This window comes from Buteo buteo, chromosome 7 (genome assembly GCF_964188355.1).
Source record: "Buteo buteo chromosome 7, bButBut1.hap1.1, whole genome shotgun sequence".
NCBI classification, from domain to species: domain Eukaryota; kingdom Metazoa; phylum Chordata; class Aves; order Accipitriformes; family Accipitridae; genus Buteo; species Buteo buteo.
The window spans coordinates 42,328,148-42,342,195 of record NC_134177.1 but is presented as its reverse complement, the minus strand read 5'-3'; the positions used below and the strand labels follow the sequence as shown (position 1 = coordinate 42,342,195).

At 44.9% G+C, this 14,048-nt stretch overlaps 1 protein-coding gene across 9 annotated transcripts in view; it reads left to right on the top strand.

Moving 5' to 3' along the window:
* Positions 1-14,048, top strand: part of SSH2 (slingshot protein phosphatase 2) — a 104,431-nt gene that overhangs the window by 60,493 nt on the left and 29,890 nt on the right. For 4 of the 9 annotated variants that reach the window (XM_075032778.1, XM_075032784.1, XM_075032782.1 and 1 more), the window contains 2 exons: positions 7,078-7,181; positions 12,016-12,080. In XM_075032778.1, the coding sequence (XP_074888879.1) occupies positions 7,078-7,181; positions 12,016-12,080 (169 nt within the window). The other 5 variants (XM_075032785.1, XM_075032787.1, XM_075032786.1 and 2 more) reach the window with 5 other exon arrangements.

Sequence of the window (14,048 nt, the reverse complement as noted above, 5' to 3'; positions counted from 1 at the left end):
TGCGTCAAACATCTGAGATGGAGTGGGTTCCCACGCTTTGTTTGTTTTTCTCCTTGTGCTGTTTCTTAAGTTGCAAAAGTGCTGAGTGGTGAGAGACAGCCTTTGTTGGAGAACCGCTTCCCCTTTCTCTCCCTGTCCTCAATGTTGTCACCTCTGTTGATAGTGTTACAGAGCTCTTTTCGGTAAGTCATGGCCCTTGTTTTGCTCTGCACTGGGTTTGTTTCTATTTTGGATATCAGAGAAGCCTAGACTTGTCTGTGTGTGCTGCCAGCTGACCCCGTTAATACAAATGTCAGTGTAGAGCAATCCTGAGTTATCCTTGTCTTTTCCATTTCCCTCTTGTTGTGGTGGCTTTTTGTTTACTGTGTTTTGGGTTTGTTTTTTTTATCAGTGACTGGTAGTACTTTGCTTTACACAGCCCTGAGATCTGGCCTCTGTGCAAAGAGAACCAGGTGCCTTCATCACTTGCCTAGGAGCAAAGGCTTAAACTGGAAGCCAAACATTGCTCTCCTCTATATAATTCATTAATACTGTTGGCAGTTATTAAACCAGAGGCTATAAAAAGTAGGCAAGGGAAATAGGGGTGTTTATTGAGAAACAAACTACAGTGAAGGTGAAGGAGTTAGGCGCTTCTTCGAGGAGGGATGCTGAAAGTGTGTGAAGTTCTCATCCAGTGGTTTGATGGAGAAATGCCCTCGGCTGCCAGGCTGCACATACTTACAGCTGCGTACCCAGCCATCATTGCACCCTTGGCTGGGGGATGGATGCTTTATTAACCAGGACTTTTTCTTGTGGCTGGGTAAAGTGAGTGGGAGGCTGGCGGTGAGAGCAGATCCCAGTGCAGGTGTGATGCTGTGCCCCAGGTCTGCCTGCAGAGGAAGGGAAACAGCCAGTTTGGGAAGGGGAGCAGGAAGCAGGAGGGAAGTGGCTTGAGGTGCTGAGAAAAACAGCAGGCTGCTTGGCCTGCCCTCCTGTAACTTTTTCCACACCAGACACAGCAAGCTGCAGTTGGAATTGCTGCTCTTGCAGGGTGAGTCCTGGCGTGCTACAAGAGCTTGCTCACATGTCCCCAGCTGCCCTCCCTCCACGCCTGGCTCCACGGCCTCAGGAATGAGCTAAGCATTGACGCCTGCTACCCCGCTCCTGCCAGTGTGTGAATTTTGGTCTTTTTCTTGGTTTTGCGTTTTGCAGCCTATGGATTAAAGGAGGATGATAGAGCTGAGCTGGCAGCAGATAAGATGTGCGGTGCAGAGATGCGCACTCCCCCCCCCGCAGCACGCTCCAGCTGCTCGTGTTTGAGCAAAATGTCGGGGGGCTCTTCAGGGAGCGACCTGGCTTAAAACCAAGATTTTTTTCTTTCACTTCCTGGTAGACACCCTTCTGCAGTACATCTGTTCGCTGTCCTACGCCTGTTTAGCTGCTGGCTCTTCAGACGGGGGCTGCCTTTCACTGCACACGCGAGCAGCGTTTGGTAGAACGGACTCCCAGCTGAAATCCCCAGTGCTTTAGTACAGATGTCTGCATTAACGCTTCCCATTTTCAGGGCCTCTTGTGTCTTTCCTTACTGTCAGACTTCCCTGCTGCCTTTCAGTCAGTGTTTGTGCTTTTCTTTTATTTGCCTTTGGTCTCACTGGCCGCTGGAGGGGAAGGGTATGTCCTGCAGATGGGTTGGAAACTTGAAGCCCTTCCTGGCGGTGTACAGTTCTGCCAGGCAGCTTCTTGCATTTGCAAAGCTTGTGCTGGGTGGTGGTTGTGTCCCAAGACATGCCCTTTAGGAAAAACTCCTTTTGCTCAGAAGTCGGAAGCCTCTGTGGTTACTGCACAATGCTCTTGTCATGGGGAGCTACACCTGGAGCCGGGCTTGCCGTTGAAATCCCAGCACAACCTCCTGGTGCTGAGCTGTAGCTTGCTAATTCTGTTAGGATGCTGCTTCAGAGCGCTTTTCTGCAGGGTTCTGGTTAATGAATACATAAGGCTGACAGAGAAATTATGTCTGTATTTCTGTAAACAGTCCACAGGTAGCGGACTTTTTTTCAAATGTCGAAATCTTCGTTTCCCCTAACCCATTGCTTTTTAATCTCCCCCTTTCTTCTAAGGACCAGGGGGAATGGGACAGGAAGATGCGACTGCCTGCAGTGCCTGCGTTGCTGCCTGTGTGTGGTTGTGGGCACGGCTGGTGAAGAGGTGACAGCACGAGGAGATTGGTTCCTCGCCACACTGACCCATTCCTCTGCGTTGTGCAGGGGGACGGGGTGGGAGGACTTCTCCTCCTGAACCTTTCAGGGGACGGTGCCAGCTCTGTTGGTTGTGCTACTTGGCAAACGCCCGATTAAGGGCTGGGCTGGACAGGACAGAGCCTGCTGTAAAGGAGCTGCTCTGATGAGTAAGTAGAGCTGACTGGAAAGTCATCCTCAGGCTCGCAATAACTTAATTAAGTGTTCATTAGGATAAAACATTGCCAGAAGCTGTTCAGGTGCCTCTTTGCTTTCCTTGCTGTACTTCTAAAAAGGTTTTCTCTCCTTTCTTTATGAAATAGTTTCTAAAGAAGACTGCAGGGTTCCTTTCTCAGTGTTTTACCTTGAGGACTGAGAATTTTTCATTGAAAACTGGTGGGTGGTGCAGATTCACTTATCTCCTGGCTTGTGGTGCAACACTCTGGACAAGCAACTCCCCAGCCGAGCAGCCCCTTAGGTGGAAGGCATCGTACGGGGGAGTGGTGGCAAAGCATCAGATGATTCATGTTATCGCATTGCTTTGGCATAGTCCATAAACCAGTAACGTTTTCTCTTTTGTGTCTTGAAACCAGTTTATTTGGTGTTTGTGCTTCCAGTTTATGAACGGAGCTGTGCAGGGTAACAGTTGGGAAGGCATTCACTATTTGTTTGCCATCTGTAAGTTTTATGTGGTTCCACAATTTTGTAGCTTAATGAGAATTTGGTATGAACTGTGCAGTGTTTTCCTCGTGCACGAGGAGCTCAGTCGCTGGGCAGCGAGTCAGGGAGCACGGGAATCACTTCTGTTTCATGCTGTTACTGCTGTTTAGAAACTGGGTCTTCTGAGGGGAGTGTCTGCGCTTTTTGTGCAAAAGAGTTTAAATAGTTTTGGTGATGTGCCTTGTACAATTTCTACAAAATCTTTTCTGCCTGGGGGAGAAATTGGTACAAGTAGTCATTTCTGTAGAAGTTGCTTAAGTCTTCCGCTTATGTTGGTTCTCTTCCCAGTAAGCAATGAATTACAAATAGCACATCACTGGTGGCGTTAAGTTTTCTACTTCCCTTCAGAGGTGAATGGGCTAAATGTGGAACTGAAGCTATTTTTTTCCCACAGCTGTAGTGCTGAGGGTTGCTTCTAGCTTTAATAACTCTTTCATAGATATGTCCCAAATAAGTCTTCTCCAGAAGAAAGCCACTGTGTAGTACAGAGCACTGATGACAAGCCTGGTGTGCTGATAAAATGCAACTCAGATTTGTTACCTCTGCCAAGTTGGCTCCCTGTCTTCTGCTTTCCTGGCCTCAACTTTTCCCTTAACCACATTTAGTGTCTTTTAATACCCGGTCCATTTCCAGGAGATTGTTTCATAGAGCATTGAAGCTCCACTAGGCTCTGGCAAACCAGATTTTGTGAAGTGTTTCAAAGCCCAGGTTATGCTTTGGAGCCATTGAGCTGTCAGCAGGGTAAAATCCGTAGTGGGTGGTAGCATGGCTCTGCTGTTACAGTGAGCACAGTCCCACATCATGAGAGTTGTTCTGAGCCTCTAATTGCTCTTTTCACACACATGTTTCTACCTTTTGTGTTTCTGAAGCATCTCAGAGTGGGGCCTGCTGTTAGCATCCTACAGGAGGAATCCTCTCTCCTTATATATATAGGGGGCAGTATCCAAAGGTGATCTTGCCCTGAAATACGATGCTTTTGGGAAAGACCATGGCTGGGTCTATCCAGGCAGGATGGACCCAAATGGATCAGCTAGCTGTGCGTGGTACAGGGGACATCAGGGCAGTGATTGCTTTTTTTTCTTTGTCCCTGTGTGCATCACAGACACCACAGTCAGCATCTCCTGAAAGAGCGGTGTTAAGCTTCACTGGTAGCTATTATTACAGCTGCTTGGACTTTCCTATAAACTTCTTGCCTTTTCTCCCAAGATTTTCTTTACTGCTTGAATCTCAGAGTGGGGGCTTGATGGTGTGTTTGTGTATTATGGGTTTTTTTTGCTAGACTGCTGTGCTGAATACAGATGTGTGGTGTGTTAGGAGTTCACGGCAGGTGATGCCAAGGGCTGTAACTGGCAGAAGGATGAGGCTCTTGCCTCCACCAGTCTGCTCTTTCCCCACCCGTGCTGATGGCCATCTCCTGCACTCCATCCTGCCCCGCGGGAGGTGCTGCCCTGCCTGCTTGACCTCCCTGTTCTACAAGAATGATCCGCTTTGCCACATTCTTCAGCTGGTCCGACCCTTTGTATGGGGAATTACATTCCCTTTCCCTAGTCTTACCAAGTCAAACTTAGTGCTTGTGGTTAATGGCCCAAAACGAGGTTCTCCGTGGTCTTAGGAGAGAGGGTGGAAAGATGTACCTCATGGGAATCTCTTTAGTTCTGCTCGTGTTTCCTTTTCAGGTGGGTGGCTGACAGCAGAGCACTGGTGATAAGAGAAAGTGATGGAAGTGAGAAGATTTTTAACCTCCCAGCCGTCTAGCTACCTGCTGCTTTATCCACTAAAAATAGTTGCTAATTCAACCTTCTGGGGAAATCTCAGGCATAGGCTAAAGGATTGCTAATATTAGTTGTTGGCTTTGCTGGTAAAAACTGGCTGTGACTACTGAATTCTTTCTCTTCCTGTGCAGCTTAACATTCATTTGCCTCTGTGGTGAGATTGTAAAGGGAGGAGGAGGAGGAGAGAATGTCTTCTCACTCTTTTCTGTATCATTATCTTGTCTCCTGAAGAGGCTCAGCAAAGCAGGGCATGCTGTCTTGCCCCACTCCCATTGTAGGTGCTAGTCTGAAAGCAGAAGTGTACTTCTTCAATACATCAGGGCACTGCTGAATCAAAACATGTTGAGGGAGAAAGATACTTTTTTTCTTTCTTTAATTTATTTTTATTTAAAGTTAGTGGCTTCAGGATAACTCAGTGTTTCTGTAGTTCAGGCTTTAAGAAAGTGTGTAGCTTGAGGGCTTTCAGAGGATCTATTTGTCACCAAAAGCCAGAAAGGCTCAGTCAGAATTTTTTGTGAGAAGGGTCTGAGGCAACATCTGTGCTCAGTGTGCCCAATGAATTTAATAGTTTTGTTTGTTTGTTTTTAAGTTTAGCATAGGTAAAGATCTCTGATACCTTTTAATTTGGGATGAGTGATTTTTTTCCCTTTTTGAAATTCTGGTTTTATTGAAACATCCAGTGCATGTTTGACATACGGTTTAATTTTAGAAAATAGTCCTGGGAGGAACTTTGTCAGTAAGGAGGAGTGCTGATGTTGTGACAGTGCAGTCTAAACATTGGGATGTGCTACAGGCTTGAAAAAGAAGGTCTTTCTGAGTGTGCATCTGCTTTGCTGGAGCCCAGAAAATTTGCTTTTTTTTTATATCCCCACCAGCAAAATGGAGAGGTTCCCAGAAATGTGCTTGAGGTTGGGGGGAAGTCCAACTTTAACACAAGCTTTTATAATTCTTGTACCTATAAAAACATAGTTGGCAAAGCCTATTGCTAAAGTGGTCGTGAAACTAGAAGATCACAGGCTCATGCCATGCTGTGTCCAGGTTCTTGGTCACATTTGATTTCTCTGTGATGCTGTTGTCTTCAGTCGTGCTTAGGTGTGTGCCTGCCTTTGAGTAGCCACTGAAACGTGTCCCTGGAGTAGGGGCTGCAGGCAGCAGTTAGCCTTTGCTTATTCGGTGGAGCAGAAGTAGCCGTGAAGGGTGGTGACTTGGCATGTTCTAGCGTTCACCTGCGTTTTGTAACATGGAATTTCTTCAAATATATGGCGGGGCTTTCTACTCTATTATTATTTCCCGGTCCTTGTCCCTTAAAGGAAGGGAATAAATAATTAGTTTTGGTATTTGTTTAAGGAGAGAAAGGAACTGAGAAGTTCCTAGTCTCTTATTCAGTTGAAGAGAACAAGCCAATGTCTTTTTCAAGGCACAGAGCTGCTGGGGTGCACGATGCCAGGGACTCTCCCATCCTGTCTTATCATATTCATCAACCATCCTGTTGACTGTAGAATTGTTTCTGGCTTTCTTCAAAGTCTGTATGACTATCTTATCAACTCTGAGAAAAGCAGGAACCCTTAACTATGCAACAGGATGGCTTAATTGCAAAATCTGTAGTGTGTCTCCCTTTTTCCATGAGCCACAGCATCTTTAAGAAAACTATTGGAAGATGTTCTTTGGAAGTATGGGCCGTTCCACAGAAGTTCAGAACTCTTTATTGTCCCTTTCCAGAAACCTCTCTCCTCATGTGACTTTAGAAAGGGCGAAATCAAGGCCGTAAGTGATGTCTGAATTCAACAGCATTACAGTTTTGCTTGTAATTTATAAGTCCTTGAGAGTTAATTATCATACAACTCATAGACCATAGTTATACGATTTCTTAATCTGCTACGTACACTAATTGTCTTTGGGCTAACTGCTGAAGGGATACATTTGTTTCTGCAGGGCATCAGCTCTGTCTGTACCACAAAGCACAGGGTTAACAGAGTCCATAATTATGGAGATGCGTGGGCTTGCTGTATTAATCGCCATTTAGAAATGTGGATCTCTCATCTTGACTTTCAAATTGAAAATATAGCCATAGGTTAATCCCCTCTGCCTGCTCAGGTTCCACCTCTGCAGGCGGAGTGGCACCAGTCATATGTTCTGCTTTTCAATATTTCTCTGTTCATGTTGTTCTCAGTTATGCTTTGAATGTTTGCAGTGCTTATATGGGGCCAAGGGGGGGAAGAGTTCTTTACCAACAAAATAATTCAGCCTAAATCGCTTCCTTGCAAAAGAACAGAGCATGCATTGAATGCCTTGAACCTCTCTTGTTCCATTGTGTTTCTGCTTTTACAGGCAATAGAGTTTTCCTTATTCACGGTTTGTCTCTCCCCTTGCAGCATAAGCGAAAGCTTCCTCACTGTGAAAGGTGCAGCGCTCTTCCTGCCACGAGGAAATGGGTCGTCTACTCCCAGGATCAGTCACAGGCGTAACAAGCATGCAGGTAATACGTTGCATCCGACAGCTGAGGCTTGTCTGCTCACTCTTGTTTCCGAGTCCACCTTTCTTGAGTTTGTTCTCACCAGACGACACACGTTTCTGTTTACACCAGCTGTGTATTAAAGCTAGACCTGCCAGTCTCAAGACTGTGATATTTAATGCTGATGGAAAAAAAGGTTTCAGTACTCTCTTGTTTATCCTGCAAAATCAAACAAATGAGTGACATCAGGGCAGCAATCATGATGTCAAGGAGAGCTGAGAACAACTACCCCCCACAATATCATCCTCTAATTTTTTATGAGAGGGGCTGGAGGATTGCCATCAAAACCTTCATGCATTGCACTGGGAAACTTGAGGTTATGATACAGGATGAGTAATTGTCCTTCCTGATCTGAAAGTAACCAGTTATGATGGAAGAAAGGGAGGAGACTTGTGGTGGTAAGGAAACCTCTGAGCAAAGTCAGTGTGACTTTTCAGACGTGTGAGCAGAGTGAATAATACAGAGTTGGTCATAATTCCACCCCCTTTATCTGCTGGAAGTTTGATATGTGTTTTTGCTTTGACTCTTTGTTTGAAAAGTCGGTCTGAATAATGAAAGTTAAACATTTCAGGGTAGGTTGTTTTTCATTGTGTATATGGTGCTTATTCACTGATGGTGTTTTACAGGGATCAGATAGCATGGAGTTTTTCCCTTCTATTAAACAATCAGCAGGAAAAAAACAACACTGAGACGTTCAGATTTTTGCATATGGGACAGAGGCAGAAACATAGAGACTGCAGTCAACTTTCTTTGCCAAAAAGTGACGACCAAAAGGTGGTTTGGTTTGGTTCCGGGTGTAGATTTCTTTGCGCTTTGATACCATCAGACTGTCATCCAACTCTGTATCCGGCAGAGTTACCTACCTGATGACTGGTCCACCTCAAAATCTGTTTACAAACATCTTTATAGGAAGAGTTTAAGTCAAAAGGCAGTTAATTACATACTTCCACTCAGACATAGTACAAGCAGCACTCAAATTGGTTTGAGTGAGATGCATTAATTACCAGTTGTCAGAAGAAAATAAATTGTTCTGAAACTTAATTTAAAGCTGGCCTTTCTGGTTGAGACTGAAGTGAAATGGTGTTCAGTGTGCAAATAGAGTTAGCAGTCTTTTAAAAGTTTATCTTGACCTGTCTTGGTTTTTAATCTCTCCAAAGTCCTCTGCATAATAGAAGCCCAGGTCAGTTGCTGTCTTGGCTTTACCTTGCAGAGGAGACACGCTGGATGGGTTTCCTTGTGAACTTTTGCAAGGCAGCACAAACAGCTTTTGAACCTCTCTTGTTGCCTCATCTACTTGCTACAGCTGACTTGCATGAGGTCTGGAGACCTTGCTGGAAAATAGTCGCTCGTCTAATCAGCCCAGAGCTTTTGGAAGCCAGGTTGCCAAAAAAGCAAATCCAGTGTGTTGTAATTGCTTACAGCAAGATGTGTTGTATTGAAGAGGCTGGCTTGCCTAAGGGGTGGGATTTTTATTCTTAGAAGACTCTCTTTATTCCCATCTCTTCAACTTATGGGGTGAGATTTAATGAGGCATCAGTACTTGTCCTTTCCTCAGTTTCCCTGCTCGTCAAGTGATGTGAATGGTATAGTATTTTTTTATGGTGCTTGGAGATTTCACTGAAAAGAGACTTTTGTATGAGTGTGCATCATCTTTCTTTTCTGTGAACTTTTCTAACATAACTATATGCCAGCAGACCAAGACGCTAAGGGATCAGTGGTGTCACCTTCCTGAGCAAAAGATCTGTGCCACCAAAATTAAAACAGTGATGTAGAGAGTGTGGCTCTGAGAGGTGAACTGGCCATTGGCAGTGAGCTGGCTGGCAGAGTGTGTGGCAATGAAAACTGTCTCCTTTCTTGGACTCCGATAATCTGTGCTCAACTTTCATTCCCATGTGTGTGTGGTGACTTATCTCTGGCACACAAAATTAGAAGGGGGGGTGGAGAGCGGACATAACCTTCCAGTATGAAATTGCTGCCTATGGATGCAGTAGTGTTTCAAGTGGCTACGAGAGCATTTTCTGGGGTGGTTGACTAACCTTCCTGACCTACCTTTCTAATTCATCAGAGGTACTAGAATCCAGCATAAAGAGTAAATGCGTAACAGGAAATAATTAATGTTCACACCCATTTCTTTAATCATATCATCTTCAGCAATGGAAATCACTAGTTGGCAGATTGGGTAGATATGGTACCAGCTGTCCACACTCTTCTTGCTGGGCAGTCCTGTGCCACCTGGCAAACGGGCTGTGTTCTGTAGGATGGTGGGCTTGCTTTTGCGCACCAACAACACTGGAAGAGGCCAGAAAAGGATGTAACTTCCCTGGGGCTTTTGCCATCTCTGGGATACTGTAAATCACTTTTAAGATCCCACCCTAGCTGATGCTTTGCACCTAGCCTGCCAGCTGAAGGAAACAAAAGCATCTGCTTGTTGTTGGACAATGTGATAGGAAGCAGCAGTCTGCCATGAATGCCAGCAAAGCCGATAGCTCTTCATAGGACAGGATGTGATATCTTTGTGCTGGTTCTGGCATGTTAAAACCTTTCCTTTGCTTTTTCTTAATCCAGGAAGCTTACAAAATGCCTTGTGTCTTTGGGGCTGAAAATGGTGCAAATCAATTAAAGCTGGCCAAGGAAGCAATACTTTACTTTCTAGCTCTGGAGCTCCCAAGGCTGGTAGGGCAGGCTGGGGAACAGGGAGGAGTGCAATAAACTTTCTGAGAATGAGGGATAGTGGAGCTCCTTGACTGATCCTTGCAGAAAGTGTTGTCTTAGAAACTTCAAGTATTGAGATAATCCAGTAGTCCTGGTGGTGTGTTTTAAAGTCCAAAAACTTCAGCTCTTAAACTGGTTCGTGATGGTGAATTACTGGCAGCAATAGGTGGGAACTGTTCCGTTTTGGGGAGAGAAAAACTGAGGTGAGCATCTTTCATTTCAAGCTGCCTAAGACATGTAAATGCCTCATGAGTCAAATACTCGTTGGGCTCCTCCAGGCTGCGGGCAGGAGGTGCCGCCTGAAGCAGAGGGACCTTTGCCTGTTCAGTTGACAGTTCTCCATGATTCCCACCGCACTAGCAGCTGAAACTTCCTGGAACTGAGCAGTATCGCCAGGATTTTGCACTGCTGTTGATGTGGGGAAATCCTGTCTCCCACTGCGCTCCTGGGAGGACAAACGTCTGATGGATGAGCTGGCCTTTCCTGTGTTACCTATCTCCCTGAATAATTGCTGTTCAGCGAGGCACATGCCAGCCGCTCCAGTGCTGGGAACAATGTCCTTGGGCAGGAAGGAGCTTCAGGTGCTTGTCACCACTGGTACTTCGTATGTGACTTCCCTAGCACTGCAGAGTGCCTCAATTTTTCCCACCCCCAGTTAAAAATGCAGTGCTAGGGCATTGACTCATTCTCCATATGCTGAAATGTGTTTCAAGGAGGAAGGAAGGGGACAGCAGGGAATGCCGTGTCCTGCATAGCCCACTCCACACAAGGTTGCCTCTGTCCCATCAGGAGAGAGGCTGCAGCAGCCCTTCAGCCCTGCTGTTCCACCAGCTATCAAAATAATTTGGAAACTTGGTACCATGCTCTTGCTGGGCAGTGTTTCTTTCCTTCCCTTTCCCTTTTGTGACAATTCCAGATGCTGCTTCGTGTCTAAGGTTTCCTTATTTCTGAAAGTCCGTGAAATAGCATGGATTCTAGCACCACCGATGAATTAGAAAAGGAGGTCAGGACGGTTAGTCAACCTTCCTAGAAAATGCTCCCGTAGCCATTTGTGCTGAGTACTTGCTCCGGCATTTGTGCTTTTCCCCGCAGTCTTGCCTAAACTCGGCTTCGCGTCTGTGGGGGAGTGGGAGAGGGTAGAAGAGTAAAGGCTCCTCTTCTTCCCGTTCTGTGCCACCCACCTGGCAGCCTTGCACTCTCCTTTCTGGGAATGTAGATTAATTTTCCAGGTAATGATTTTAAAAACAGCCCATTGCTGGAGGTGTTATTGCTTACTGACGCTCGGAAGGTAATGTGCTTGCTTAGCAGAGAAACTCTTGGCTCTCTACGGGCCAGGGCGTAGTGCTGAGAAGTCAGTGTGGTAGGACCAACAGAAAGGTATCTCACTTGTCCTTCAAATGCTTCGTGCTTTAGGAACCTGGGACACTCAGGTCTTTTTAAGAAGACTTTAAAGTTACTGTGTGACTGATTTTTTTTTTTTTTTTTTTTTTCCCCTTTCAGTTTTCCTCAGCCTCACCAGTCAAAGTGTAGCAAGCATTTTCTAGGAAAAATTGTAGGTGCTTGATTTTTCAGCTGGGAATTCTTAGCCACTTTTGGGTGGAGTTGGTACATAAGCATATGTGGGCACGTGCTGCTCTAAGATGGGACTAAATCTCACTTCACAGGAGATACTCTTGTCTAGGTAGTAGTTCTGCACCAAGTAATAAGGTGGTGTAAAAGAAATGGCAGATTCCTGATTTGAAGCACATGGTAGAATGAGATGTTGAACCATGGGGTGGGGTCTATTCCTACCTAGTTTTCTTTGTCTTTTAAAGGAACAGAGAGTACCGAAATGCTTTTTATTTCAGTTAAAAAGATAACAGAATTTAGCAGGAGAGAGCATGGTAAGATGGGAACAGGTGAGCACACGGAGCAAAGAACAGCTGACTAAGAGATGGAGTTTTGTCATCTCTGAGTGGGTGGAAGTGACAACGCTCATGGTGACGTGTCAGGTTTCTTGGTGGATGTTTGCTCTGGCTGGACAGCCAGGAATTTGCATGTGATTTAAAACTATTTTTGTGCATTCACCTTTCCCTCTTGCCTGCAGGGGATCTCCAGCAACACCTGCAGGCCATGTTCATACTGCTCCGCCCAGAAGACAACATCAGACTGGTAGGCTGGCTTTTTGCTTATCTGCTGTTAACAAATATAAAGGTTAAGTTCCACTTGACAAATACACCTGTGTAACTCCTGAAAGCGGTGGTGTGTATATGTTTGAGTGGTTTCATCAGTGAGTTTGGGGAGTCGTCTTTGCAACCACAAAGGTAGAAAAGCAGCTAATTAAGAAAGGCTTGCTTATTTGGGTGTTCAGTGAGACAAATTGTATGGCTAGAAGACTGCCTTTGTCTGAACCAAATACTGAGTATTTATGCTCTCAAAAAGTACGGTAACCGCCAGAGAAGCTGGGTAAATTAGCTTGGTGTCCTGTTTAAATCAAGAGTAGGTGACTTATGTCTGACCAGCCTGAACACCTGCCCTTCTGTGTTAGTTCAGTTGTGTTGCTCACTCTGCTCTCTGAACTTGTTGCATCCCAAAAGACCATGGCTTATCAGGAAGGAGCATGTAGGATTCCCGTGTAGCTATGCACCTGTATTGAACTTTGTCTTTCTGCTTTTCTGCATTGTTGCCTCCTATAATGATGTAATGAGAACTAGGCATTGCTGTTCATAGCACTGATACGCAGTCCTAAAGACCTTTAGAAGCCAAAGAAGAGCAGTGAGGAATTTGTCCTAGGATATGTTGAAGTGCTCTGCAAGGTCAGGCATGACTGCAGTGTATCTGTATCTCTTATCACTCAGTAGCCTGAAGTTTCTTTCCTGTGTTGTCTTGGTGCATCTTGGCAACGTATGCCCAAAGTAGGACTGCCAGCATCAGAAGTGTTATTCTGGCACCTCTGGTTTGCTGAATCCTCCTGAGCTGTGCTGGAGCTGGACTGATCGTATGATTATAGCTAGGAAACAGCTAAGATTTCTGTGGAATGCTTTAACTTTAAAAGCGACCACCAAAAATAATTTGCCAAAAGCAATCTTTGTAAGCAAACTAAAGGACCTACTCTTAAACTTTGTCAAGCACACCTTGCTGTCACTAAACTTTCAGTGAAAGTGATGGGAGTGGGGGTGCTCAGTGCTTTTCAGAATCTGAGCCAGGGTTAGAACATTGGAAGCTATTGAACAAGTCATTGTTCAGCAATATCACTGGCTACATTGTGTGATTTGGGACAAATTAGCCTTAACAGCTGAATAAGGACTTTGTGGGTTGAGACATAAACCCTTTTGTTCAGAGCTACATTTGGAATGCTGAAATCTTGCATGAGGTTAAGTTCAATAGTCTACTTGAATTTAATTGATTCTTGACGAACGAAGGGTGTGCAGAGCTGCAATAGACTCTCTCATAAAATAGTAGATACAAATGAGATTTGAAATATAAACAGTACTGAGAGAAATGCATTATCTTCTTGGGTTGGCTGCTGTCATTCGGAGGGCAGACTTCACAGCTCAGAGGGCAGCTGAGGAATCTAATCATCTATAAACCTACACTTAAAATTTGGAACAACTCTTTTTTCTGTTGAAGCTATTGGCAGAGTTTTTTAGCCTTCCATGAGAGCAGGATTAGAGCAATGGTACCAGTGTAAGATGAGTAGGAAGGAGGAAGATGAGTTAAGAGTACAAACTGATTGAACATATTCCTGTAGCTTAGCAGAGTGGGGACTTGTTCACTTACATGTGTTCAGTAATAAAAGTTGGGCACTTTTTTTTTTGTCTTCAAATCAAATATCCCAATGAGAAATGTGTTCTTGTGTGAAACACCTACTATCATGTAGCATGAGAAAGATGAAGGGTCAGTATGAACTTCCTTCTTGGAATGTGCTGTTCGGAAGGGCTGGTAAGATACCACATCATACTTCTGATGAAACAAGAATGCAGCAGAAGATAAAGTTGGCTTGTGTTTAGGTGAGCCTAAAACCTAAGAAAAATGTTGCTGGCCCTGAAAGGACTACAGGGGATGACTTGTTCATGAACAGGCTATAAATAACCTTCCCAAATTGAGGAGAAAGCTGGCTCCATGTGGATGAGCTGTTGA